The sequence below is a fragment of the Melanerpes formicivorus genome, unplaced genomic scaffold (assembly GCF_026170545.1).
Source record: "Melanerpes formicivorus ecotype bairdi unplaced genomic scaffold, bMelFor1.0.p_v2 SCAF_60, whole genome shotgun sequence".
Taxonomy (NCBI): domain Eukaryota; kingdom Metazoa; phylum Chordata; class Aves; order Piciformes; family Picidae; genus Melanerpes; species Melanerpes formicivorus.
In genome coordinates this window covers 2,628,973-2,655,612 of record NW_027142412.1, presented here as the reverse complement: position 1 = coordinate 2,655,612, position 26,640 = coordinate 2,628,973, and the positions used below count along the sequence as shown (strand labels likewise).

Sequence of the window (26,640 nt, the reverse complement as noted above, 5' to 3'; positions counted from 1 at the left end):
GCTACAGCAGTCTCCCACAGCATGTTCCTGACTTGCCTTTCTGGTGGCACCTTTTAAAGGCTTGATGGTCCACTTAGAAAAGGTGCAGATATTCTCCTGCACTTAGGAGAGGCTGGTGTGATCATGAATGGCCCTCCAACAAGCAGTGTGCCACACTGGCCTTGGTGACCTATCCATGTAACCAGGCTCTCCACAGCCTCCTTTGACCCCATCACTGTGCTCCCACTGAGGCCAAGCCAGTGCTTCTGGGTCTGCATCACCTTGGCTGGGATTAGAGAGGCTGCTGACCTCTCAGGGCCCCTCTGCCCTGCTGTCAGAGCTGATTCCACGGGAGAGCTGCAGCCAAAGCTCCAGTCAGGATGGCAGCCGCGGGAGGCAGACGGCTAGACACAGCCCTGCAAGAGCTCAAAGCAACGTGCAAGCACTGAGCCTCAGGAGGGCTGCTCCTCAGAGGAGAGTTCATTGCATCACTGGAGTGCAAATCAGAGGCTCTCCAGACAGCCTCCTCTGGCCTGCTTGGCGTCTTGGGGCTTTGTGTGTGATGTGTGGAGCCCAGGCGCCGCTGCTCGCCGTAGACACCTCCTGCACAGAGTCAGCTGGATAGGAGATGAAGACATAAAGAGAAGGAGAAGCCACTGTTCATCCTGAAGCTTGGGCTCTGGCTGGTCTCCAGCTTTTCCTTTGAGCTTATATGCTCACTGCTTTTCAGCCTCTCATTCTTCTGCTTCTCTGCTCCTTCAGTAGGAGCAGCTCCACACTTGGTTAAGCATTTTCCTCCCTATTTCCATTTGGGTGTTTCAGATCTGTCTTCAAGTCCCTCCATCTAGTCTTCCTCTCTGACAAGTTGATTGATCAATAGCCAGCTGAAGACAAGCCAGCATGTGCCCAGGTGGCCAAGAAGGCCACCAGCATCCTGGCCTGGATCAGCAGTAGTGTGGCCAGCAGGAGTAGGGCAGGGATTGACCCTCGGTACTTGACACTGGTGAGGTCACTCCTTGAATACTGGGTTTAGTTTTGGGTCCCTCACTCCAAGAAGGACATTGAGGGGCTGGAGCAGGTCCAGAGAAGGGCAACAGAGCTGGAGAAGGGCCTGGAGAACAGGGCCGGGGAGGAGCAGCTGAGCGTGTTCATCCTGAAGAAAAGGAGGCTGAGGGGAGACCTCATGGCTCTCTACGGCTTCCTGAAAGGGGATTGGAACCAGGTGGGGGTTGGTTTCTTCTCTTAAGTCAGGAGTGATAGGACAAGAGGAAATGGCCTCAAATTGCACCAGAGGAGGTTTAGTTTGGACAGGAGGAACAATTTCTTTTCCCAAAGGGCTGTCATGTCCTGGCCCAGTTTTCCCAGGGCAGTGGTGGAATCTCCATCCCTGAAGAGGTTTCAAGGCCATGTAGGTGTGGGGCAGAGGAGATGGTTTAGTGATGCCCTGGCAGTGCTGGGTTAAGGCTTGGACTCCATTATCTTACAGCTCTTTTCCAACCAAAATGCTGCTGTGGCTCTAAGCCTAGACAGACTCTTCCCTACCTTCCCTGTTGGGCACATCACAGCAACAACCCCAAGCTGACACCGGGGGTTTTAAGGCAGGCTCTGCGCTCGCTAACAAATCAGACGGTGTGAACCGGCTGAGCTGGAGGCACCAGCAAGAAAACAAGCTCTCTTAGCAGGATTTCTTCTTGCTTCCCAGAGCTGTGAAGTTCTCAGCCAAGCTGATGGGACAGGCCATGGCCAAGAGGGTCAAAGCAACCATCCTGTACGCCACGGAAACGGGGAAGTCGCAGGTCTATGCAAAAACTCTGTGTGAAATCTTCAAGCACGCCTTTGATGCCAAGGTATGGTGCCAGCCCCCCCTGCCCCTGCACCCAAGGACAGAAAGAAATGGCTGTTGGTACTCAGCATGTGTGGAGCTTGGGTCTTCAGCAGCTCCCAGCATATGACCTTGTGGGTCTGGATTGAAGCTTGCAGAGGGATTTCTCCAGCGAGTTCTCCTGCAGGCACTGCAGCAGGCATTTGTCTGCCGCCCCTCGGGTGGGAGCCCCGTGGTTTGTTCATGCCTCTTGAGGCTCTGGTTCTCACCCTCCTTGTGTGGATATCTCCTGTAGTGCACTGGCATGGAGTCAGCAAGGATGTGCTGCTCTCATCCCAGGTGGACTAGAGTCCACCCAAGGAGACTGGCTGGTGATAGATGAATCCACCAAAGGCCTCTTGCTAACACCTCTGTTGCTTCCAGGTGATGTCCATGGATGAGTATGACATTGTGCACTTAGAGCATGAAACCATGGTCCTGGTGGTTACAAGCACCTTTGGCAATGGAGACCCACCAGAGAATGGAGAGGTAGGACAGAGCAGGGGGATGTGTGACTGCAGCAGGAGCGTGGGCAGGGCAGAGAGAGTGGAAATGGGGAGGTGCATCACCTTCTTCCTCAGCCTGAGCTGGAATGGCCCAAAACAGGTCTGGGTGCTGAGGGATAATTGGTGCTGTGCCTACTTCCCTGCTGTGAGACAACTGCAACAGGTTGCCCAGGGAGGCTGTGGCTGCCCTCTCCCTGGAGGTGTTCAAGGCCAGGCTGGACAAGGAAGCAACTTGGTCTAGTGGAAGGTGTCCTTGCCCATGGCAGGGGGCTTGGAACAAGATGATCTTTGAGGTCCTTTCCAACCCAAACCATTCTATGCATCTATAAGTAACTAACCTGTTGCTAAATCCATCCTGTCCTGCTGATGAGAGTGGCACACAGAAGGTGCCAGGCCCTTGCCTGGGGAGCTATGACCTTGTCCAGCCCTGTACACCAGCGATGCAGGCTGCTGGGAACAGTAAGCAGAGGGCAGAGCCACAGCCCAGGCTTAGCTCCTGGCTTGGCTTCTTGCAGAGATGGGCCAAACTGATGGTCTTCCCATGTCTCTTCTCTGCAGAAATTTGGCTGTGCATTAATGGAGATGAAGAATCCCAACTCCAACCTGGAGGAGAGGAAGTAAGAGCACCCCAAACCCCAGCCTTCCCCCCCTCCAAGCCCAGCAAGCAGGCAGCTGGCCCAGCCTGCTTCCCTGCTTCCCTGCTCTTGGAAGGGAATGTGGAATTCTCAAGCAGGTTTCAAGTTTGCCAAGGCCCAAGGGATGGGACCTGCCTGGAGAGGCAGAGGATGGAGCAGGTGGAGGTCCTGGGGAAAACAGAAGCACTGAGTCAGGCATGCCTGTGAACTCCAGCTTGTAATTCCATGGGCTGGTGTTTGAAAGCTTCTCTCTTCAGCTGTAGGAGGCAGGCACTGGTGGGGAACACAAACAAACACCAACATCAGATTATGGCAGGAATCCCCCCCAGATCCTCAAATCTGAGAGGAGCTGCCCAGGAGACACCAGAACAGTAAGACTTGGAGGTAGCAGGGAGCTGCTGGCTGTGTGGATGCAGGTGGGGGGAAGGGCTTGAGCACCACATTTAACTACTTGCATGGTGTGAAAAACATTCCTAGGGAAAACAAGAGCTGTTAGAAATCCTGGCTGTGATGTTTGTGACAGTGAGCCTGCAACCTTGAAGACAGGCTCTGGGATTGCAGGAGGTCCCCCACCGCTGAAGATGAGCCTTGAGCATGCTGGTGCACGTCCCAGAGGCTGGGAAACGAGGGCAGCCATCAAAGTGTTAATCATTTGGGGCTCTCTCTTATTTTAGCTCTTAAGAACAATCAGTTTTGCTTAACTGGGTTGCTGCTCTGCTCTGGAGTCTCCCCTGAGTCAACGCAGCGATGGTTGCACTGGCAGAAGGCTGCTCTTTAATTAAGGAAGAATTAGCCCTGCCCAGTGCTCCAGTGTGCTTTCACCACCCTGCCTCTCTGCTCCAGCAGCACTGGTGGGGCTGCAGAGCGATGCCAAACCCACTGGGCACAGCAGGGACTGGTTTGTACCACATGGCAGCCCCAAAGTGGTCTCCTTGCTGTGCAGTCGAGGGAGCCCCACAGAGCTCACACGCCAAAAAACCATTAAGGTTTCTGCTGGCCTCAAGCCTTAATGGGGGCAGCTGACAAAATGGGATGGGCAGGCTGCCCTGGAGGTGTCTGGACAGAGAAAAGGGTGTTTAGTGCATGGCTCTCACACAAAGATCTCTGGGTTGGGGGTGGAGGTGCCCCTTCATGGCGAGCCAGGCAGATTTGAGGAGGGTAAAAGGACCTGAGCTTGGTGCTGGCTGGCACAGTCACCTCAAAATGTAATTTAAGGGGTTGGCAGAAGTTTCTGAGAGCCAGGACAGCCTGTGGCTTGGTTACCTGACAGCAGAAGTGGTCAGAGCACTGGAGACAGTGACCTGCAAGGGCAGATCAAAAGGCTGAGAGCTATTTTATCTGAAGAGGAGGAGACAGAAAGGCGGTGTGGTAGCAGACTTCAAAAGGAGAAGGTGCCTGCAGAGGTGGAGGGAATGAATTGCTTGCCATGGGCCCCCCCAGGACAGGCCAAGAGGTCATGGCTCTGGCTGATAGGAAGAGATGCTGACGTTAAGCCTGGAAAAAGCTTTTCTGGTGAGAAAAGGCAGCCTGGAGGAGGCCATCTGGGGGAGAGCAGCAGAGGCAGCCTGGTGTCTGCAGGGAAGGGGAAAGAGCAGCTTCTGCTCATGCACTCCATGGGGTCCCAGTTCCATGTCCACCAGAGGATGCTGAGGGTGGATGAGATCCCCTGGGATGGGGGTTGGTGGTCTCTCTAAGCCACTGTGTCTTGAGGAGCCTGCCAGAGAGCTGCAGCTGTGGCTTTCCAACCAGAGCCCTGAGGTTTTGCTGTGGTTGTTATATTTGGTTCCTTGTGCAGCAAAGGGTTCCTTCCTACAGCAAGGGCTTTCCAAGGGTTTGCAGAGGCATTTGTCTTCCTTCCATGTTTAAGGACTTGCTGTTCCAGTGCAGCCCAGCTTCTCACAGTCACCCCCTGCCACAAGGGCATGGTCTTCTCACAAGAGCTGCTGCTGCCCTGACCTTGGGCCCAGCACCCAAGTGGGGAATCTGGATTTTATGCCCCTCCAAACCAGTGGGCATGGCCCGGGGCAGTAGAGAAGGAAGTGGCTTCATCCAGCTGGAGTGAAGCAGAAGAGCACAAGAGGCCTGGGTGGCAGGGAGGAGGCTCTGGAGCAGCGGTGGAGCACAGGGCTGTGTGACCCTGGAGTTACTTTGCTCAGGGGTTGTCTCCTCTGTGTGGCATGCTGGGTGCAGGAGGTCTGCTGTGACTCATGCACACACCACAGCTTCATTGCTCTGGCAGTATATTTAGAAACTCTTGTGTGGAGCAATTTCTGGAGATGCTTCAATTCAGAAATACTTCTGCTCTCGTCAGACTTTTTTTCCCCTCCACTTCCCTTCCCCCCTCCTCACCCCCTCTGCTCTCTTTTTTTCCTTCCTATGAATAAAAACCCCCTCAGAATATCTCTTTAGACATACACCCGACCTTGTGTGCAGCCAGGGGAGGACAGGTAAATGCCAAAGGTCATCCCAGCTCTGCCACCACTGGGGACAATGTGGTGGCTGACATCTGGGTCACCCCACTGGGAGGCAACTGGAGGACAGCACAGAGCAGACCAAGCCCAGCTAGGGAAGATGCAACACATGGGCTGCTATGGCTTAACGCTGGGAGAGAGCAGATTCCTCATCTCTAGCCATGGAACATGTGGCCAGAAGGACAAGGGAGGTGATTCTGCTCCTGTGCTCTGCTCTGAGACCCCACCTGCAGTACTGTGTGGAGCTCTGGGGCCCCCAGCACAGAAGGACCTGGAACTGGGGGAGCAAGTCCAGAGGAGGCTACAAGGATGATCAGAGGGATGGAGCACTTCTGCTATGGGGACAGGCTGAGAGAGTTGGGGCTGTTCAGCCTGGAGAAGAGAAGGCTCCAGAGAGACCTTAGGGCAGCTTTCCAGTAGCTGAAGGGAGCTACTGGACAGCTCCCTTTGAGAAGGGCTGGGAGTGACAGCAGGAGGGACAATGGATTGAAACTTGAGGAGGGCAGATTGAGACTGGAGAGTAGGAAGAAATTCTTCAGAGTGAGGGTGGTGAGACTCTGGAACAGATTACCCAGGGAGGTTGTGGATGCCCCCTCCCTGGAGGTGCTCAAGGCAAAGTTGGATGAGGCCTTGAGCAACCTGGGTCAGTGGAAGGTGTCCCTGCCCATGGCAGGGAGGTTGGAACTGGATGATCTTTGAGGTCCCTTCCAACGCAACCCATTGTATGATTCTGTGACCACGGTGCCTGCTCCTGGAGTACTGAACCACTGGTTTGGACTCCCCTGCAATCTGGTCCCCTCTGAGCTCACAGCCAGGTGAGAACCACATTGATGTGTGTTGGCAGTGTCACCAGCTGGGTGCTGTTGCTGTTCACAGGAGCTACAAGGTGCGTTTCAACAGCGTCTCCTCTTACTCGGACGCACGGAAGTCCTCCAGCGATGGCCCTGACTCCCGGGACAACTTTGAAAGCACAGGGCCCCTGGCTAATGTCAGGTAAAGAGGATGGTGTGGAAGCACCAAGTTCCTGCTGCAGAAGTTCTGCTGGAGCACTGCCTCCAGTTCTGCTACCCCCAGCACAAGAGGGACTGCTGGAGAGAGTCCAGAGGAGGCCATGAAGATGATCAGGGGGATGAGAACCTCCCCTGTAGGGACAGGCTGAGGGAGTTGGGGTTGTTCAACCTGGAGAAGGCTCTGGAGAGACCTTAGAGCAGCCTTCCAGTACCTGAAGGGGGAAACAGGAGAGCTGGGGAGGGACTCTTTATAGAGGCTTGCAGTGATAGGAGAAAGGGCAATGGATTGAAGCTTGAGGAGGGCAGACTGAGACTGGAGATTAGGAAGAAATGAGATTAGGCGAGGAGACACTGGAACAGGTTGCCCAGGGAGGCTGTGGCTGCCCCCTCCACAGAGGTGTTCAAGGCCAGGCTGGATGAAGCCTTGAGCACCCTGGTCTAGGAGAAAGTGTCCCTGCCCATGGCAGAGGGGTTGGAACAGGGTGATCTTTGTGGTCCCTTCCAACCCAAACCCTTCCATGTATCTATGAAGGAACAGCACAGGAGCTGGTGCTGCACAGAGTCCCTTTCTCCTGCCACAACCCTTAACCACAGTGTAAGCCTGCAGTATGCAGATCCCTCCATGCTGCCTCATGCTTGTGTTGGCCATGGTGGTGTAGGAGAGGGAGATGTCAGCGTGCCCCCCAGCTCTGCAGTCACAGCTGTGCCATGTCTCCACAGGTTCTCTGTGTTTGGGCTGGGCTCTCGTGCTTACCCCCACTTCTGCGCCTTTGCCCGGGCGGTGGACACCCTCCTGGAGGAGCTGGGTGGAGAGCGGATCCTCCGCATGGGAGAGGGAGATGAGCTCTGTGGCCAAGAGGAGTCCTTCAGGACCTGGGCTAAGAAGGTCTTCAAGGTAACCCTCTTCCCTTGTGCTCCAGGGGGGAGAGGACAGGGGCACAGAGCAAAGCTGCTGCTTGGAGCTTGATCAAAGCCCAACCTCTCCTTCACGGTGCTGGGGCAGCTGGCCCTGCCCTTGGTCCACAATAAAGAGGCTCTCCACATTCTGGTGGTTTGGCTTGTGCCAAGTGCCACAGGGTGTGCACCCTGTTGAATTCCTGCATCATGCCAGATGCCTGTGGAAGGAGAGCACCTCAAGGTGTGCCCACAGTCACCAACGCAGCCCGATACAGTTGTGGGCTCCCTCTCCACGCGCTGGCTGAGATGGGGTGGGACAAGGAGGGCCATGGGGCTCAGTCAGAAAGCTGAGGGGCAGCAGGGAGATGCCTGAGAGCCTGGTGTGTGCTGCAGGCAGCGTGTGATGTGTTCTGCGTGGGGGACGACGTCAACATCGAGAAAGCAAACAACTCCCTCATCAGCAACGACCGGAGCTGGAAGCGGAGCAAGTTCCGCCTGACCTACGTGGCTGAAGCCCCTGAGCTCACACAAGGTATAAGGATGGGGTCCCCTCAAAGGGCTGTGGGCATGGGGCAGGTGGAAGAGGAGACAAGTGGGGGCAATGGTGAGACACTGGAACAGGCCACTCAGGGAGGCTGTAGATGACCCCTCTCTGGAGGTGTTCAAGGGATGGATGAGGCCTTGAGCAACCTGGGCTGGTGGGAGGTGTCCCTGTCTATGGCAGAGGGGTTGAAACTGGATGATCTTGAAGGAGCCTTCCAACCCAAACCATTCTGTGAATCTATGACAGGGACCAAGCCTCCTTCCTTTTCCTTTGTTCCATTCCTATCCTTTCATCCTTGCCTTTCCTCTCCATCACACGCAGGAGAGGAGCAGTTTGTGATGCTCTCAGGTTGGTCCCTGCCAGAGATGTTGGGATCTGATCTGATCTCCCTCCTCCTGACCCCGTTTTGGGAAGCAAAGAGCTGGGAAGCTGGGAGCTTTCCAAGCTGGCTGCGTCCCAGCGCGGCTCGGCCGAGCGTCGCGGTGCACCGGCAGGTCCTGCCCAGCGACACCTGGCCCCGCAGCACGGCTCCTGCAGCGGAGGCTCTGCCGCCCTGCCCCCGCTCTGCCCACCGTCAGGCACTTAGCTACCAGCCAGATGGTTGTGGCAGCCAGAGGAACGTGCCTGCCCGAGAGGGCACGTCCCTGCACCTCGTGAGAGAGGCTTTGGAGTCCTTCCCTATCACCTAACAAAAGAGAGACCTGTTTGGTTCCCCCTCTGGGCTTTCTGATCCCCCCCCCCCCAGGCTCGCTGGAGCACTGCAGGTGGAGGCAGGAGGGTGGCTGAGCCCACAGTGAGCCCAGCTTGCTGCCGTTGGTGCCAGCCAGCTCTGCCCCAAAGGGCTGAAGGCACAAAGGTGTCCAACAGCCCTGCAAAAGGCAGAAGCCTTGGCCATGTTCTGCTGCATTCCCTCACTGTGCCTCCTCCTCCCCAGGACTGTACAGCATCCACAAGAAGCGTGTCTATGCAGCTCGGCTCATCACACGCCAGAATCTGCAGAGCCCAAAGTCCAGGTAGGAGGTGCAGCTCTCCTGGGGCACCTGAGCATCCCTGCATGCAGTACTGCAATTAGCTCTTGACCCCTGAATGTCCCAGGGATGCCATCTTCCTGGGAATTATGGCTGAGGTTGAATCTGGATGAACTCAGTGAAAGGAGTACAGGTGAGGGGGGACCTGCTGGAAAGCAGCTCTGCAGAGAAGGACCTGGGAGTGCTGGGGGACAACAAGTTCCCCATGAGCCAGAAATGTGCCCTCATGGCCAAGAAGGACAATGGTCTCTTGGGGTGCATAGAAGAGTGACCAGCAGGTGGAAGGAGGTCCTCCTCCCCCTCTACCCTGCTCTGGTGGGGCCACATCTGGAGTCCCAGGTCCAGTTCTGGACTCCCTGGTTCAAGAGAGACAGGGAACTACTGGAGAGAGTCCAGTGGAGGCTGAGAAGATGCTGAGGGGCCTGGAGCCTCTCTGTGAGGAGGAAAGGCTGAGAGCCCTGGGGCTGTTGAGCCTGCAGAAGAGCAGCCCCAGAGGGGAGCTGATCAATGCTCAGCAAGAGCTGAAGGGTGGGGGAGACTTGGACATACCACCAGTGGCCAACACAGCCAGCAGCTCCCTGAGGACTCCCCCAAACCACATCCTGCTCTTTCTGCTTCCCCTGTAGCCGCTTGACCATTTTCCTGCGCCTCAACACCAACGGGCACCAGGAGCTGCAGTATCTGCCCGGGGACCACTTGGGCGTGTTTCCAGGGAACCACGAAGACTTGGTCAATGCCCTCATTGACAGGCTTGAAGATGCTCCTCCAGCCAACCAGCTGGTGAAGGTGGAGCTCCTGGAGGAGAGGAGCACAGCTCTAGGTAATTGAGGCTCCCTCTCTCTCTCTCACCCATCCCTCGTAGCAGTTCTTGTAAGCTCCTTGGGGAGGTGGGTGACCCCCAGGAGAAATCATTCCCCATCTCACTGCTGCATTTGCCTGGATTTGGAGCAGCTCCTTCAAATTTCTCCTGCCCAGAGCCATTGCTCATCTGCATTTGGGGTGCAGAGCATGGGTTTGAGGGCTGAGGAGGACCCCAAGGAGAGGAAGTTTCCATCTTCTTCAGAACAATTTGAAGTGTTTGGATTTTTGTGGCAGGAGCAATGTCTAGGGCTGGAAAGAAGAGAGAAGGGATCTTGGTGGACCACCCCAACACTGTATTTCAGGGATCAGCCTGATACCCTACTGCCATGTGACAGGAGATGGAAAACAGTGTGGACCTCAAGTGACCAGGGGCTCATGTTTGTGCTCATTGTACAGCTCCTCACTTGTAGCAGGAGGAGATCTCGTTGGCTCTTCTCTCCAGCCCATCATTATTCACTGTCTCAGAGCTGATAAGGGGGCAGTGAAAGCATTGTCCATGGCTCCCATGCTCAGCTGATGACATGCTTGTGCTGGATTCCCTCCTGGCAGGTGTCATCAGTAACTGGACAGATGAGAATCGTGTCCCCCCGTGCACCATCTTCCAGGCTTTCAAATACTACTTGGACATCACCACCCCTCCCACGCCCCTGCTGCTGCAGCAGTTTGCTGTGTTGGCCACCAGTGACAAGGAGAAGAAACGCCTACAGGTCCTCAGCAAGGTGAAGCCTCCTACTCCAAGCCCCAAGCTCCTCAAAACCCTGGGGACAACAACTCCAGGGCATTCCCATCCCACACTGTGGTTAGGCTGAGTCTACCTGTGACAACAGGACTCCTCCTGCCTGCCTTCACTGCCACCCACCCCCAGCTTTGCCATGGGCCGGCTGGGATGCTGGCAGGGGCACTTGGCTTGGAAGAGGTCAGTGCTGCAACTCCCTTCTCCTTCCCTTGCTCTTTTCCTGGCTGCAGGGCTTGCAGGAGTATGAGGAATGGAAGTGGTCCAAGAACCCCACCATCGTGGAGGTGCTGGAGGAGTTCCCCTCGGTGCAGATGCCCTCCACACTGCTGCTCACACAGCTTCCCCTCCTCCAACCACGCTACTACTCCATCAGCTCCTCCCCAGAGATGTACCCAGGCGAGGTCCACCTCACCGTGGCAGTGGTCTCCTATCGCACAAGAGGTACCAGGCTCGTGCAGGTGGCAGTGGAGACAGGCACTGGCACATGGGCAACACCTCAAGGTCTCGGGTAGAGATTGCAGTGGCTAGAGTCCTTCAAGCCATGGCACTGCTGTCCCACCTTATGGAGCATGGCCACCCATCAAAGGTGCCAGGTCTGAGTCACACAGCAGCAACACAGCAGCCATGGGGGCTCCAAGCTTCATCAGTGAACTCGTTTGCCCACACCAAAGTCCACATGGCCAGATCTCTAGCCAGATGTCTGGACCTGTGCAAGCACTGGTGTGTCCAAGAAGTTCTGAGTGGGGTGTAGACAGCCCCCAGCCCCATCACTCCTGCAGCAGGTAGGATACAGGGAAAGACATTGCCCATTCATCTGGAGTTGCCGTGGCAGGCTTGTATCTGTAAGGACCATGGCACAAAGCTGCTTATGCCAAACAAACAAAGGACCAAAGAGAAATTGGGTGCTTTCTAAGCATTGTGGAGGTGCAGCTGTCCCAGGGCTGGATCCTGGGTGAACTTGGGGAGCTCCACAGAAGGAGCCAAGTGCCAAACTTCTGCCCAGTTCATGGGGAGTGGATGGAGAGACACTAAATGTTTCAGTCAGGTGTCCATGTGGGGTGTAGCAGGGACGATTTCAGAACGGCAGGCAAGTGGGAAGCTGGCTGGTGTGCCAAGTAGAGACCTGCTTCCTTCCTCCCCTAGATGGAGAAGGACCAATCCACCACGGAGTCTGCTCCTCTTGGCTCAATCGGATACAGACCGATGAAGTCGTGCCCTGCTTTGTAAGAGGGTAAGTGATCCATGCAAGGCAGAGGGTGAAAAAGATGAAGTGAGCCCCGCTGCAGGATGAGCTCCTTGCCCTCAGTCCCTGCCTGCAGAGCACTAAGGGTGAGAAGAAAAGAGGGCTGGGTTTGGGAGCAGCTGGGTCCCTCTTGGGGGCGGTTCTGTGCTACAATGTCCCTGTCTGAGATTTCACCTCGCTTTGCACCCCTCCCCAGGCTCTCTGGGTGTTGTCTCAGCTTGCTGAGGGCAGGGGTGAGGGAAGGAGCATCATGCTTGGGTTTAACTGGTGTCTCTGCTGTGTGCAGTGCCCCTGGGTTCCACCTGCCCCAGGACCCCCAGGTGCCCTGCATCCTCATCGGCCCTGGCACCGGCATCGCCCCTTTCCGGAGCTTCTGGCAGCAGCGGCTCTTTGAAATCCAGCACAAAGGTGGGGCCAAGCTTCTGCCTCCTCTTCCTCTTCTCTAGCAGTGCTTGGGAACCCTGGGCTGGTGGGGATGGGCTCTCTGGGCTGCCTTAGCAGAGGCAATGGGACTCTGGAAGCAGCAACTGTTCCAAGTGCAGGCTGGAAGGTCAGCCCAAGCTTGCTTAACAATACCCCTGGGAATCCTCCTGTAAAACGTTGTGGGGTTTTCCAGCAGCACCACAGTGATGCTGCTGGCTTTTAGAGGCCCTTTAATCACAGAATCATTAAGGCTGGAAGACCTCTAAGATCAGTACAGTGCCCCTGTACTCAGCACTGGTGAGGCATCCTGCATCTCGAATCCTGGGTTCAGTTTTGGGTCCCTCACTCCAAGGACATTGAAGTGCTGGAGCAGCTCCAGAGAAGGGTAACAAAGCTGGGGAAGGGTCTGGAGAACAGGGCTGGTGAGGAGCAGCTGAGGGAACTGGGGGTGGTCAGCTTGGAAGGCTGAGGGGAGATTTCATTGCTCTCCACAACTCCTTGGAAGAAGGTTGCAGTGAGTTGCACCTAGTCTCAGGTGATAGAAGGAAAAGAAACAGCCTGAAATTGTGCCAGGGGAGGGTTGAGTTGGAGATTGGGGAAAATTCCTTTGCTGCAAGAGTGGTCAGGGATGGGCACAGGCTGCCCAGGGAGGTGGTGGAGTCCAGCCCTGGAGGTGTTCAAGAAACCTGGGGCCATGGAACATAGGAACGTGGCTTAATGGCCACAGTGGCGTTGCACTGAGGGTTGGACTCAATGATCTTGGAGGTCTTTTCCAACCCAAACACCACCATTTATACAAAACACATTTTTCACAGACCATTAAGGGAAAAATAAAAGGCTAATTCCTCCCCAAAACCTGGCACAAGCTCCCCTGCCATATGGCCCCAGGCCAGGCAGTGCTTTACCTCCTCCTTACTGGTGTGCCCTTCCCAGGCTGGCTTGAGAAGGCTCCTGGCCCTTTAGTGCAGGTTGCTGGGGCTGCTGGCAGATCAGGGGGGAGGTGGCTTGCACAAACAGAGCACCAGTGGTCCTCAGGCTAACTGCTTCTCTCCTCTCTCCCCCAGGCCTGAAGCCTTGTCCCATGGTGCTGGTGTTTGGCTGCCGGCAGTCCAGGATCGACCACATCTACCGAGAGGAGACACTCTTTGCCAAAACCCAAGGGGTCTTCAGAGAGCTCTACACAGCCTACTCCCGGGAACCAGACAAACCAAAGGTGCGTGGTGGGCACTGCTCTGGTCCTGCTGTGCAGCCATGGGTGGCTGTGGCCAGCCAGCATAGCATGGGGATGGTGGTTCCTTGGCACAGCCATGGTGGCTTATGGCCTCGAGTGCTTCGGTTACATAAACCATACCTGAAGGGAGGTTGTAGCCAGCTGGGGGTTGGTCTCTTCTCCCAGGCACCCAGCACCAGAACAAGAGGACACAGTCTCAAGTTGTGCCAGGGGAGGTTTAGGCTTGAGGCGAGGAGAAAGTTCTTCCCAGAGAGAGTTGTTGGCCATTGGGATGTGCTGCCCAGGGAGGTGGTGGAGTCACCGTCCCCGGAGGTGTTCAAGAGGGGACTGGATGTGGCACTTGGTGCCATGGCTTAGTAGTCATGAGGTGCTGGGTGACAGGTTGGACTTGATGACCTCTGAGGTCTTTTCCAACCTTATTGATTCAACTTGAGGCCATTTCCTCTTGTCCTATCTCTTATTGGATAGTAGAAGAGGCCAACTCCCACCTGGCTCCAGCCTCCTTCCAGGGAGTTGTAGAGAGCAGTGAGGTCTCCCCTCAGCCTCCTTTTCTCCAGGCTGAACAGCCCTGGCTCCCTCAGCTGCTCCTCACCAGCCCTGTTCTCCAGACCCTTCCCCAGCTTTGTTACCCTTCTCTGGAGCTGCTCCAGCACTTCAATGTCCTTGGAGTGAGGGGCCCAGAACTGAACCCAGGATTTGAGATGCAGGATTATGCCCTTCCCAGTGCAGCTCATTTCCCAGGGCACATCTCCATCCCTTTGCCTTCTGCGTGTGTGCCACTTTGCTCTGCTTTGCCCTGGGGAGCTGCAGCCATGGCAGATGAGGAGGGGAGATGCCTGTCCTCCCCAGGAGGTGGCCAAGGAGGGATGTCACCTGGTGGAGTGGCCAAGAGCCAGTGCAAACATCTGGTCTAAATCCCCACCGCCACCCAAGTGAACTCAGCAACGAGATATATGGCGGAGGCGTGACGCTGCAAGAGCAGAGCGATGCTTTGCTGCTTTCCCCAGGCCTCTCCTCTGGCTGTGGGTGCTGTGGGGTGCAGATTTGCTCCCCTAAAGAGGAGGCCACGCTGCACTGCCGCTTCAAAGGCCGGCCAGAGCACGCAGGGTGGCCGGGGCTGAGAAGCTGTCTCTGACCTCCCCTCCCGCCTCCTCCTCCTCAGAAATACGTGCAGGACGTGCTGCAGGAGCAGCTGGCCCAGACCGTCTTCAAGGCTCTGAAGGAGCAGGGAGGCCACATCTACGTCTGTGGGGACGTGACCATGGCTGGGGACGTCCTCAAGACCGTCCAGCGCATCGTGAGGCAGCAGGGCCAGCTGTCGGTGGAGGAGGCAGGAGCTTTCATCAGCAAGCTGCGGGTGAGTCCAGCCTGCACCGCCGGACACCGCCCCGGCGCCTGCCACCGGCGCTGCCCCTGCTGCCTGCTCCCGCACAGCAGGCGGCACGCAGGACGTGGGTGCTGAGGGAGGGGCTGGGGGGAATTTGAGGTCTCTTCCAACCTGGACAAAACAAGATGAATTGTGGCTTGCACCCAGGCTGAAGCTTGGAAGCATGATCTTCCAAAGGTCCGGGTCTGCAGGTGGGAAGGCGTCTTGCTTTGCAGGAGCTCTCCTCCAGGCTGCAGCACACCCCCAGCCCGCCCTGGGCTCTAGGACAAGCTCTTTTCGGCACCCTTGGTAGCTCAGGCAGGGTCTGCTCACCTTGTCGAGTCCCTGCTGTCCTTTCATCGCTGCAGCAATCTCAAGGGGCAGTTTGTGTGTGGGTCCTCCTCCCCACATCACACAGAATCAAAGCTTGCCAGGTTGCAAGGGACCCCAGGGGTCATCTGGTCCAGCCTTGCAGTGTTCTGGCTGGATGATGCCCCTGGGCAAACACACTGCTTCAGATGCTGAAGCACAAAATGAGCTCAGTTTGGGGGACAGGCTCAAGGAATGGCTCTGAATGGCTCTGCTTCCATTCAGGAAGATAACTCAGCCCAGTTCCTATGGGACTACCCCTTCTGAACCATGCCCCCATGCTCCAGCCAGGAGCTGAGGGAGCCCAGAGTCGGTTGGCAAACAAAAGCTCTCATTCCTGGGCTTGCCTGGGGCTACCTGTCCCCTTGACAGCCAGGCAGTCCCTGGTTACCAGCAGTGGAGGAGCTCTCATTCACCCTGGAGACGCTGGGAAGATCATTACAGCCTCCTGCTTGCTCCTGCCCCTCTGCCCTACCTGTCCCACAGCTCTCGCAACAGATCCCGGGAGGTTTGCTGTGCCTTTGGTACCTCCCCGTGCCACGGACAGCTTTTGGTGCCTCAGCGACACCAAGTGTTCACTGCTCCTGCCTCCCTCTCGCCCCTCTCTCGCAGGATGACAGCCGGTACCACGAGGATATCTTCGGAGTCACCCTGCGCACCTACGAGGTGACAAACCGCCTTAGGTCCGAGTCCATCGCGTTCATCGAGGAGAGCAAAAAAGACACGGACGAGTGAGTTGAGATGCTCCTTTTAACCCCTGCAGCTGCCTCCCGAGCCCACAGGCTGCAGGATGGGGAAGGGAGCTTGAACTTGGGTACCCATGGGGTCCTATCCTAGGCAGGTGGGTTCAAAAATCCAATGGATTTCACTGGAGGCAGAGGCTGCTGCCTGGGATGCCCTCTGAAATCACTGCCACTTACCCAGGACAGTCCCCTGGCATTCCCTGGCCACCATACTGGTGTGCTCAGAGCTGACAGCCAGTGGAGATGTGAAGCAAAAGGGTCATAGAGTCAGAATGCTTTGGGTTGGAAGGGATGTTCAAGATCATCTAACTCCAACCTCCCTGCCCACTCTAGCCCAGGTTGCTCAGGGCCTCATCCAGCCTGACCTTGAACACTTCCAGGGAGGAGGCTTCTACAACCTTCCTGGGCAACCTGTGCCAGCGTCTCACCACCCTCACTGCAAAGAATTTCTTCCTAATCTCCAGTCTAAATCTGCCCTCTTCAAGCTTCAATCCATTGCTCCTCATCCTGTCACTCCCAGCCCGTGTCCAAGTCCCTCCCCAGCTCTTCTGTAGCTCTCTTCAGGTCCTGGAAGGTTGCTCTAAGGTCTCCCTGGAGCCTTCTCTTCTCCAGGCTGAACAGCTCCAACCCTCCCTGCCTGTCTCCATAAAGGAGAATGCAGAAGGCATTTGAAATGCAGAAAGCAGTGAGGAGCTCACACCAGGACAGCCAGCAGCTGGCACCTGGGTAGGCCAGATACACAACCCTGGTCCTGCCTGCTGCCTGCCTCTGCTCTCCTGCCAGCAAGCTAGTGGCTGATGGGCTGGGAGCTTGGCAGGACCCACAGCAAAGAGTGGCTCTGCCTAGCTCCAGTGTCAGGTTTTGGGGGTTCTGGCTGGCTCTAGGGTGTAGGCAGTGGGAGAGGTCTCCAGGTTGCTGCACATCTGGTTAGGAAAGCTTACACAAGCACAGAAACACAGACTGGGCTGGGCTGGAAGGGACCTTTAAAGCTCACCCAGTCCAACCCCTCCACAGCCAACAAGGACAGCTGCAACTGGAGCAGGTTGCTCAGAGCCACAACCAACCTGACCTGGGATGGTTCAACAGAGAGGGCAACTCTCACATCTCTGGGCAACCTGGGGCAGTGTCTCATGACCTTCAGCACCAAAAACGTCTTCCTTAGATGTAGCCTGCACCTCCCCTCAAAGATCCAGAGACTTTTCTTTCCACTGCTGTAAAAACAACCAAAGGCAGTAAAAAAACCTTGACATTTGCTGTGTTTGTTTCTACTCTACCATGTCCTGCTATTTGCTCAGCTCTGTCAGGCTGGGATTTTCCCCAGCTGAGCAGAAGGATTATTCAGGATAAAGGACAGGCAGCTGCATGCATCTTGCTCCTTTTCCTGGGGTGCAACCTCTCCCCTGCACTTCTGGCTGTGCTGAGTGGTGCCAGGCTGACCCAGAGTGAGTTTCCCAACATCCCTGAGCCTTGGTAGGAATTCTGCAGCACGTGTTCTGGGGTCTGCAGTGGCGAGAGTGCCTCAGTTAGTTTCCCACCTCAAGGCAGGGATAAGGGTGAGGCAGCAGCTCCCTCCCACCGCGGCAAAGGGCTCTGCAAATCCCTCTCACGGTCCCGTGGGAACTCGTTAGTCAGGGTGTTTGGGTGCTCCTTGCTGCCCCCTCTAAGGCCACTCTTTCTCCCCTTTCCCTTGCAGGGTTTTCTGCTCCTAAGTGGACCCTCCTCCCCAAGGGGAAGCCAAACCAGTCCCAGCACCTGCTGCCCGCTCCAGCCGCAGGGCACTGGGTTTTGTATCTCACGGACACGGTGGCTCCTTTTCCACGGGGCACTGCCCATGGAAAGCACTCTGTCTCTCGTCCTGTTGTTGTGTCCTGATGATGATGATGATGATTTTTATTTCCTTTTCTTCCTCTTTCTCTTGCTCTTGTCCTGTGGCCATTTCTTTTCCCCTCCTTTCCCTTCCCTGGGTCCCCCCACTGAAGTACGATGGCTTTATAACCTGCAGTGGCTCTTGACACAACTTCTCATTTCTCCTCCTTCTCCTGAGAGTGTTTTGCAGCTGCATGAAATCATCCCCTTTATGATCACCTGCCTTCCTGGTGTGCTGGGGGACAGCAGAGCTGCCAGGGGCAATGGCTAGGTCTTGTTGCTTAGCCAGACCTGGGGGTTGCTCCCCTCAGGCTTCTCCTTTCCTCAGCTCGGGGCTTGGCTGAATCCTTGCATTTTCCTGGCTTTCCTTTGGACTTGTCCAGACCTGGCTGTGTGCCCATGGCTGGGGGGCAGCTGATGTGCAGTCCCCTCGTGCCTATGAACTTTGTTCATCCCCAAGCAGCCAGGGTACAGCTGTGCCTGTTTTGAGCTGCAGGGTGGGATTCATCTGGTTCATCTGTCATGGATTCTGTGCTGTTTGCCTCCTTCCCTGCTCCCCATGAGCCTCTTCCTTTTGCTCAGTCCCCACTTCTGCTAGCACAAAAGTCCTCCCACAGGGGAGCAAGCATAGGCTGATGTGTATGCCAGGGGAAAACTCATGGATGGCAATGGACTGCTGTTTGGCCAGGCTGTCCTTCAGAAGGCTTCACCAGAGACAAGGGATCTGCAGCCGTGGTGCTGGTGGGACAGATTGAGGAACCAGCTGCATCCTAGAGCTTTGCATGCTGTGAACATGTGAACCTTCTCCCAGGTGAGACTGGAAAGTCACAAGGATGGGAGAGAAGTGGCTCCAATCCCAGCTGCAAGAAGGACCTCCTGGTAACAAAGCCTATTTAGAAAGCAGCACTTGGAAGGCTGTGGAGCCTCCTGGTCCTCGGTGAGGGTGTGCAGACCAAGGACTCCTGAAAGCCCAGAAAGCATCACCTCCACCTTAGGGCAGCCTTGTGAGTAGTTCTGGGACAGCAGACCCCAGCCACTTCCACACCTTTGGGAGCAGAAAGTGCCAGCAAGGAGTGAGCTGCCTGCCAAGAGCAATGCATGTGGCATCTCGGTGGCAAGCCTCAGCAGGCTCTGCACCGCCTGCCCGTGGCACGAGCTGTCTGCCAGGACACCTCCTGTGAGAAGGGAGGTGAGACCTGCTGCAAAGCTGCTGCATGAGCTGAGCCCTCACACGCTCACACCTCAGCCCTGCTGCAAAAATCTGACCCCAAAAGCAATCTGTTAACATGCTCACAGGAAGGTCTCAGTCCCTTGAGCAGAGACAAGCTGGCTGCAAGGCAAAGCGTGTGTGACCTTGTGTGTCCTCCCTCCTCCTCCTCTCTTCCTCACCCTGGCAAAGGTTTGGCCTCCCTCACCACCAGGATGAGGACAGCAGGACATGGCTGCAGGTCTTGCTGGAGGATACAGGGTTGACATTTCGAGCTGGTGGCTGCTGATCCTCTCCTCCTGCCCCTGCTCCGCTGAACTGTGAACTGATGCTTGCATGGAGTAAAGCATTTGCACCAGTGAGGGCAGAGGGTTTGCCTAGGAGCTCCAACTCTGGGCATGCTTTCAGAGGACTAAGATTGGCTGCCTTAAGCCAAAGTAAGGGGATGCAGGTGATTTGCTGCTATCCTAGCCTATGGGACAAGCAACACTGGCTCCCCTGACCCCGGGCTGTGCAGTGATCCCCACCCTCAGCCAGGACCTCCTGCGCTTCCCTGCTGCTTGGCTGGCCACGTCTCCCTGCGCTGTGACCACCTTCTGGAGCTTTGACTCCCTGGATGTTTGCAGCAGCTTCGGCACAGAAAACAGGAGGAAAAGGTTGCCAGGCACTGGGAGAATTTGAGATGCTGGTCTCGGGTTCCTTGATCGCGGCGGAGCAGCTGGTGTGGTGCAAACCGCGAATGGCTGCTGCCACAGTGTGGCCAGAGCGCAGCCGGCTGGGCTGGCAGGGCCACCGAGGCAGGCTTTGGAGACAGCTGTCACAGAATCACACAACAGTCTGGATTGGGAAAGACCTTAAAGATCATCTAATTGCAACACCCCATCCAACCCGACCTGGAATGGTTCCAGGGATGGATCATCCACAACCTCTGTAGGCAACCTGGAATCTCATCGTGAAGAATTTCTTCCTTCTCTCCACTCCGAATCTCCCTCTTGCAGTTTCAAAGCAGCATCCTTTGCCCTGGCACAACAAGCCCTGCTCAAAAGTGTCCTCAGCTCTCTGAAAGGCCACCAGAAGGTCTCCCTGGAGCCTTCTCTTCTCCAGGCTGAACAAGCCCAACTCTGTCAGCCTGGCCTCACAGCAGAGGGCTTCCAGCCCTCCCAGCTTTACTGTGGCCTCCTCTGGCCCTGCTCTGACAGGTCCCTGTCTGCGCTGAGGACTCCAGAGCTGCCCCAGCACTGCAGGGAGAGTCTCAACAGTGCACAGAAGAGGGGCAGAATCCCCTCCCTGCTGCCCACGCTGCTGGGGATCAGACCAAGACACAGCTGGCTCTGGGCTGGCAGCACTCAGTGCTGACTCCTGTCCAGCTTTTCACCCCCCAGCAGCCCCAAATCCTTCCTCACAGGGCTGCTCTCCAGCCCTTCATCCCCCAGCCTGGATTCGTGTTTGGGATTGCCCCAACCCATGTGCAGAGCCTTGCCCTTGGTCTTGTGGAACTGTGTCATTGCCTGGGCACTTTGTGACCTGGAGATGAAAGCAGGACAGGCAGGAAAGAGGACAGCCCATGGTCTACCTCTGGGGCTTGTGCCCTAATGCCAGGACAGGCAGAGGGGTGGAGGAGCTGTGTCTCTTTGCTGCTGGGATGTGTGGATTTGGACAGAGGTCCTGTCTGGGGGAGACAACTCCTCAGCCCTAGAGCAGTGAACATGCAGCAAACCAGACCCCAACCCCCAACTCTATGGCTGCAGAAACAGAGCTGAAAGAAGAAATCAAACTCAGCCCTTCCTTTAGGAAATCTGGTTCTGGCTCTGGACTTTGAGCTCTGCTCCACCTTTTAGTAGGAGCAAACTGACAAGGAGGCAGTGCCCAAAGAAATCATACAATCACAGAACGGTCTGGGTTGGAAGGGACCTCCAAAGGTCATCTAGTCCAAGCCCCCCTGCAGACAGCAGGGGCATCCTCCACTGGATCAGGTTGCCCAGAGCCCTGTTGAGCCTCACACTGAACATCTCCAGGGTTGGGGCCCCTACCACCTCCCTGGGCAACCTGTTCCAGTGTTCTACCACCCTCATGGGAAAGAGCTTGTTCCTCACATCCAATCTAAATCTCCTCTAGTTTGGAGCCATTGCTCCTTGTCCTATCACTGCAGGCCTTAACATTGTCCTCTTTCCAGCTCCTCCTGTGCTGCTGGTAATTTGCTTTCTCCTGCCCTGCCTGTATCACTGCAACATCTCCCACCTGGGAGCCACATTGCTCCTGGACTCTGTGTCTGAGGTGACCTGGATTGCTTCTCCTGCACCTCAAACCTTCCATCTCCCTTCAACTTGAGCCATGGTGGAGAAGGGACCAGGGGGTTGTGCCTTGCCTTTGGCGGGATCTCCAAAGGGGTTCTGTGCCAGGCAGGTAGCCAAAACCCTCTCAAGTTCAACAGGCACGGGGTGGGTGAGTCCTTCAGAGCCCTCTGGAAGGGAAATGCTGGTTGAAGGCAAGCCTCCCTGCCTGGCCCTGGAGAAACAGCACGCTCCCTGCTGTGAAGGTCCACGAAGTTAATAAGTCCCCCAGGGCTCTGAGCAGCCTCTCTGCTCCCTCTGCCTGAGCAGGACTGTTTGCTCCTCACAAGCTGCACCACTGGGAATTTTGATTCCTTTTTCCCCTGTTGAGTCAGTCTCAGATGTCTTAAACTTCTCCTCCATCCCCCTTCCCTGCAGGGGCTTCACACTCCCCTCGAGCTTCATTTTCTCCCACAGCCAAGGGGGAAATAAACTTCTGGATCTGCTTGGTCATGCCACAAATGTGGCTCTTCCCCCACCTGTCCGGACTCTGCTCACCTCGGTGTGGCGTCGCCGCTGCGGGGCTGTAGCCACAGCATCGCTGGCATGCAAAACCGGCACGGGGTCTGCTGCAGACCGGTGTCAGGAGCTGCTCAGGGTGTCATGCACGGAGGGGCTCTGCCTCTTGGGCACTCCATTCATAAATCTCTCACCTCTGGGTACCTGCTGCCCATCCAGGCTCCTGCACAGCTCCACAGGGCTCCCACAGCAAGGGGATGCTGGACCTGATGGGACACCCAGCCTGGTCCAGTGTCCCAGTTCCTCTCCTGGCCGATGTCCCCCCCCCCCCCCCACTGCCTGTTTTTAGCAGCTCTGCTCCTTGTCACTTACCAGGTGTTGAACATAAAGAAGGTCCTCTCTGATTCTCTCAGATTTGATTTTCAAGACCCCCTGAAGTGGGTTTGTTTGTTTGGTTGGTTTTTTTTTTTGGGGGGGAGGGCAAAGATTTTAAGTCTTGGGTCTTTCAGGTGTCCACAGAAAGTTATTATACGAGCTTGAAAACTCTTGGGAAATGGTTCTCTGCTTTCCCAACCTGTTGTGTCCACTAGCAGGGGGAAATAAGTTGTTCATTGAGGGCAACTGCCTGTGCTGTTGGTGACTTCAAAGGTTTCATCTCTCCAGAGGGACAGCCTGGGAGCTTGTTGTACTGCAATTTATGAGAGACAGCAGGAAAATAATGAGGCTTCTGTCTTCAGGAGTAGGCTCACCCAGAGGACAGCTCCATGATCACTGCTGGGTAGGTCTGAGCTTGTTGCACTAGAGGAACCCAGCCAGTTGCATCCACACTGGCCAGAGAAATGGGGTTGGGGCTTGGGCTGTCCACACTCCCTGTGCCTGTGCATCCCCAGGGACGAGCAGGGGACTCTGCTCACACCCAGAGCAACATCAGCCAGTGCATCCCTGCATGACCAGCACACCAGCAGCTGTGTCCTGAGCAAAGGTGGTTGCTCCTGTGCAGAAGAGAAGGGCAGAGGCAGGAGCTGCACAAACCTCTGTCCAGTTGAACTGTGATTGCTCCACCAGCTCCTTTGCTCTCAGTATGTGATGCCTGTCACCCCATCCCAGGCTGTAACCCAGGTTGCTCTATCACTTCTCTCTGGAAGTCCCTCCTGTCTCCTCCTCAGCCCAATCTGCCCAGCCCAAAGGTGCAGTGAGCTGCTGGGCAAGGGTGAGTCCTGGGAATGGCAACAGACTGACAGTGCCTTGTGTTGGGAAGAGACTATTGCACTGGGGGTGCCCTCCCACTCCTGCTCTCTCCAGAGATGCTTCAGGCACACCGAGACTGGGGGCTGAGAGGAACAGATGGCTTTGTTTTGCCAAGGGAATCCTTGGTGAGGAGATTCCTCCTGGGACAAATGACAGGAAACTTCTACCCTGTGCTCTGTGATGGGGTTTCACAAGGGTATGGCCTCAGTGCAAGCTCAGAGGGCAGGGGTAGAGTGGACCCACAGCCAGGACCCAGGTCTGTGCACATCTATCACATACAGGAGACTGTGTTTTTATTGAGCTGCTGGTGGGGAGAGGCATGTTTGTGCTTGAAGCCTCATGGACTTGCAGTAAGCCCAAGCCCAAGCTGCTGTGTCCTGACTTAGGACCACTGAAGCCATCACAGCCCTCTGATTTATAGCTGTGGGGAAGCTGCAGAGAGCTCCCAGCAGTTTATGGAAGGAGAATTTTATGCTCAAAACTGAATTTTGTTCCTCCTTTCACTGGGGACCAGTTTGCAGCTTCAGAGTTGCTCTGATAACTTTGCAATTGCTTTGCTAGCTCCAGAGGGGAGCAGAGTCCCTTCACAGAACAGATGGAGACACATTTTCAGGACCATTCAACTTTGCTGTAACTCTTCTCTGCGTTAGAAGAGTTTCTTCTGTCAGAACAGGAGGAGCAGAATTTCCCTTCTGAAAACTGTGCTCTCCAGCTTGGACAAAGCTTAGCCTGGAACCCAAGTCCTGCCAGGTACAAAAATGCCTTCCACACCCACTTGGCTTCAGTGGCCTTGGGGATTCCAGCAGCTTGCAGGCTCAGGCTTTCGCAGCAGCAGTGTCTCAACCTGTGTCAATCTGCACTTGCCTGCAATGCATGGCTCTAGCAATCCATTTGAAATCTGCCCTCCATGGGGAGAGCTGAGCTTCTTCCATATGGCCATGTGTATTTAATAGGGAATCAGGGGACTGGGAGAAAGCTGATGAGATTGCTGCTTTAAAGCACTTGGTTCCAGAAGTAAACCAGACCTTAGCAGAGGTCGGCAGTGGCTTGGTTCCAGCCTGGGCACAAAGGTAACTCGTGAAATATTTAAGCATTGTCATGCAGAGACACCTTTTCCTCTGCTGTGCCAGAAATGAAGTAGATTAGAAACTCTTGGCCTCCACCCCTACAGATGTTTGGCTGTGAATGGAAGTTTGAGCCATTGAAATCCTGGGATAAAAAACCACAGCAACTCCAAACAACTCAGAGTGTGAGCTCCTAGCTGAGCAGCTGCAGCTCCTTTAGCAGCAGAGCTTCTCCCTCAGCAGGCTGCTGCTCTCCTGCCTTACTCATTCATCTACCTACCTGGCCAGAGGGCAAGGAGGGAGGAAGCACCACAAAAGCAAGAAAATCAAACTGATGAGCCTTGCTCTGTGAATCCCTCACTAACAGGAGCCCACAGGCCAAGACTCTACAGCTCTTCCCATGGTGGGAAAGTGGGCAAGACCCAGGGGTCTCTCCTGTAGCCACGGGCCAAAGCTTGGGCTGTGGAAGAGCAGGAATGTGGCACTGGGATAGGAGTGGACTCCTGCTTGGCTTGACTACAGTGTTTGGGCTGGTTGAGAAACTTGCTAGTGAGGAACACCAGGCCAAGTATTTTTCTTAATACTTCAAAAATTAAAGAGACCAACCACTGAAAATGTGAGTCTCAAAGAGCAGCCAGCTTGGGGCTCCTTTTTTGTTGCTGTGTTTTCTGTGTGATGGTTTTGGGTGGGGAATGAAATAAAAACCTGGTCTAGTGGTGAGTGTCCCTGCCCATGGCTGGGGGGTTGGATCTGGATGATCTTTGAAGGTCCTTTCCAACCCCAACCCCTCTGTGAGTCTAGGGAAACACTTGGTTCCCAGGAGACTTGTTGAAGGAGGTTCACACATTTATCCAAGGGCAACAAAGCTGCCTTAACATGTCTTCAACCCCCAACAAGAGACATCAGTGCTGCTTGCTTCTGAGCCTGCTTTTTGTTTTGGTGGTGGTTTGGACTCTGTGTGATCATGGCATGGAATCATGTCTTAACAAAACAAAACTCTACAGCACTCCACAGGATGTCCAGAAAGAGAAGAGGCTGGTTCCTAATCTCCCCCCCACCCAGTGTCGATGGTGATGGCTTTGAAGCCAATGACATTCAGTGCCACATTCTTTTTGCTCTGCTAGACTGCTACAAACCAGGCCCCTGGCCACCATCCCCGAGGTTAAATGTGCTCTGCTGCCTTGAGATGCCTTCAAACAAAACAAAACAAAACGACCCTGGGATCTGTGTGCTGAGAAGAGATGGAGAACAAGTTCCCTGCTTCACAGCAGCAGCACCCCCAGCTCCTCTAGAGGGTGAGCAGTTCCCCAGGCTGTAGATGAGCAGAGGAGGATGACTTCCAGCCAGGACTCATTGCTTTTCAGATTGCATGTAGTTAGGAGCATGAGTTCTGCCAGCTGCCCAGGGAATGGGATATTCAGTGCCAATTAATTGCTGTAACAGGAGCAGGGATTCATTCTCTCAATTCCCTTTGGCACCTTTGAAAAGAGCAAGCCTCAAAGGTTGGGGTAGGTTGGTTGTTTTGCTGGTGGCCTTTCTCCTGAAGAGCAGTGGTGCCAAGATGAGACTGGGGGGGCCAGTCAGTGAAGGGGAGCAGCTTTGGGGCAGGCAGCTCCCAACATGCTGGCTGCAGAGGTTTGCAAAACTCTTCAGCTGTCTGTAAATTCTGCTCTGCTAGATGGGACTCCCACCTCTTGCTGCTCTCTGGTCCTCTTGCTCCTTTTCCCCACCCCCCATCCCCTCAGCACTTCCTCATGTCACTGTGCCTTCATGTGGTTTCTAAATGGATGCCATGATTTCCAGCTGGCACACTGTCTTTCCTTCCACTGCATCCCATCAGACAGGTCTGGGGGGTGGGTGTGGGAGGGGAGCTTCTTTTGTAGCTTTTTGTGCGGTCTGAAGGTCTTCTGAGGAGTAAAGGGGTGGGGAGGATGGGAGCCAGGGCTGTTGTGTTTGGTCATGCCAGTGCTTTAAGCGGTCAGAACCATGGTTTTCCCCTACCTCTGAGCTCTCAATGCTGCTACAAAATCTCTGCCGTTCGTACGATGTACTCCAGCCCCCTCTCTTGGACTGACTCTGGCTCTGTTTGCAAGGTATCCACGTCGTTCTGAAGCATGCACCTCTCTCTGTATAGTCCCAATCTTCTGATTTTATGGAATACTTATGCCTGTTTGCATTACAGTCCAAATAAAAAAGCGAACTCCAGTCTGGTGGACCTCATTCTTCCCTTATCTCGGGGCTTTTAAAATGCTGAACACCTCTCCTGGTATCTTGGCCTTGCTCTGCTTCACTACCTGTAATGCCAGAGCACTATAAATAGGCTGGTGGCGTCAACCAGCAGCATCTAATTTATCTGCAAGACCCAAACACTCTCTCAGAAGGTTGCTTGAGTCACAGCATCACACATTTCACATCATTTACACCGTGTCCAGGGGGAGAATGCCACAGGAAGGGCTGTCTGCACACAATCCAGGGCAACTTGTAATGCTGGAGCGTCAGGGACACAGCTGTGGTACTCCAGGCAGGACCTGAGAGCCCTGAGGAGAAGCAAGGGCTGCATGTG

General features: G+C 55.3%; 1 protein-coding gene across 1 annotated transcript in view; it reads left to right on the top strand.

Annotated features, from left to right (window-relative positions):
- The window catches only part of NOS1 (nitric oxide synthase 1), a 99,819-nt gene extending 73,547 nt beyond the window's left edge, over positions 1-26,272 (top strand). Inside the window, exons 14-29 of the mRNA XM_068161802.1 lie at positions 1,682-1,826; positions 2,225-2,329; positions 2,905-2,963; positions 6,329-6,445; positions 7,183-7,357; positions 7,753-7,891; positions 8,838-8,916; positions 9,558-9,751; positions 10,342-10,511; positions 10,759-10,969; positions 11,672-11,759; positions 12,058-12,179; positions 13,259-13,407; positions 14,588-14,782; positions 15,773-15,891; positions 17,597-26,272. Coding sequence (XP_068017903.1) covers positions 1,682-1,826; positions 2,225-2,329; positions 2,905-2,963; positions 6,329-6,445; positions 7,183-7,357; positions 7,753-7,891; positions 8,838-8,916; positions 9,558-9,751; positions 10,342-10,511; positions 10,759-10,969; positions 11,672-11,759; positions 12,058-12,179; positions 13,259-13,407; positions 14,588-14,782; positions 15,773-15,891; positions 17,597-17,612 — 2,083 coding nt within the window. The 3' untranslated portion in view covers positions 17,613-26,272. The remainder of the gene's footprint in view (positions 1-1,681; positions 1,827-2,224; positions 2,330-2,904; positions 2,964-6,328; positions 6,446-7,182; positions 7,358-7,752; positions 7,892-8,837; positions 8,917-9,557; positions 9,752-10,341; positions 10,512-10,758; positions 10,970-11,671; positions 11,760-12,057; positions 12,180-13,258; positions 13,408-14,587; positions 14,783-15,772; positions 15,892-17,596) is intronic.
- The last annotated feature ends 368 nt before the right edge of the window (positions 26,273-26,640 follow it).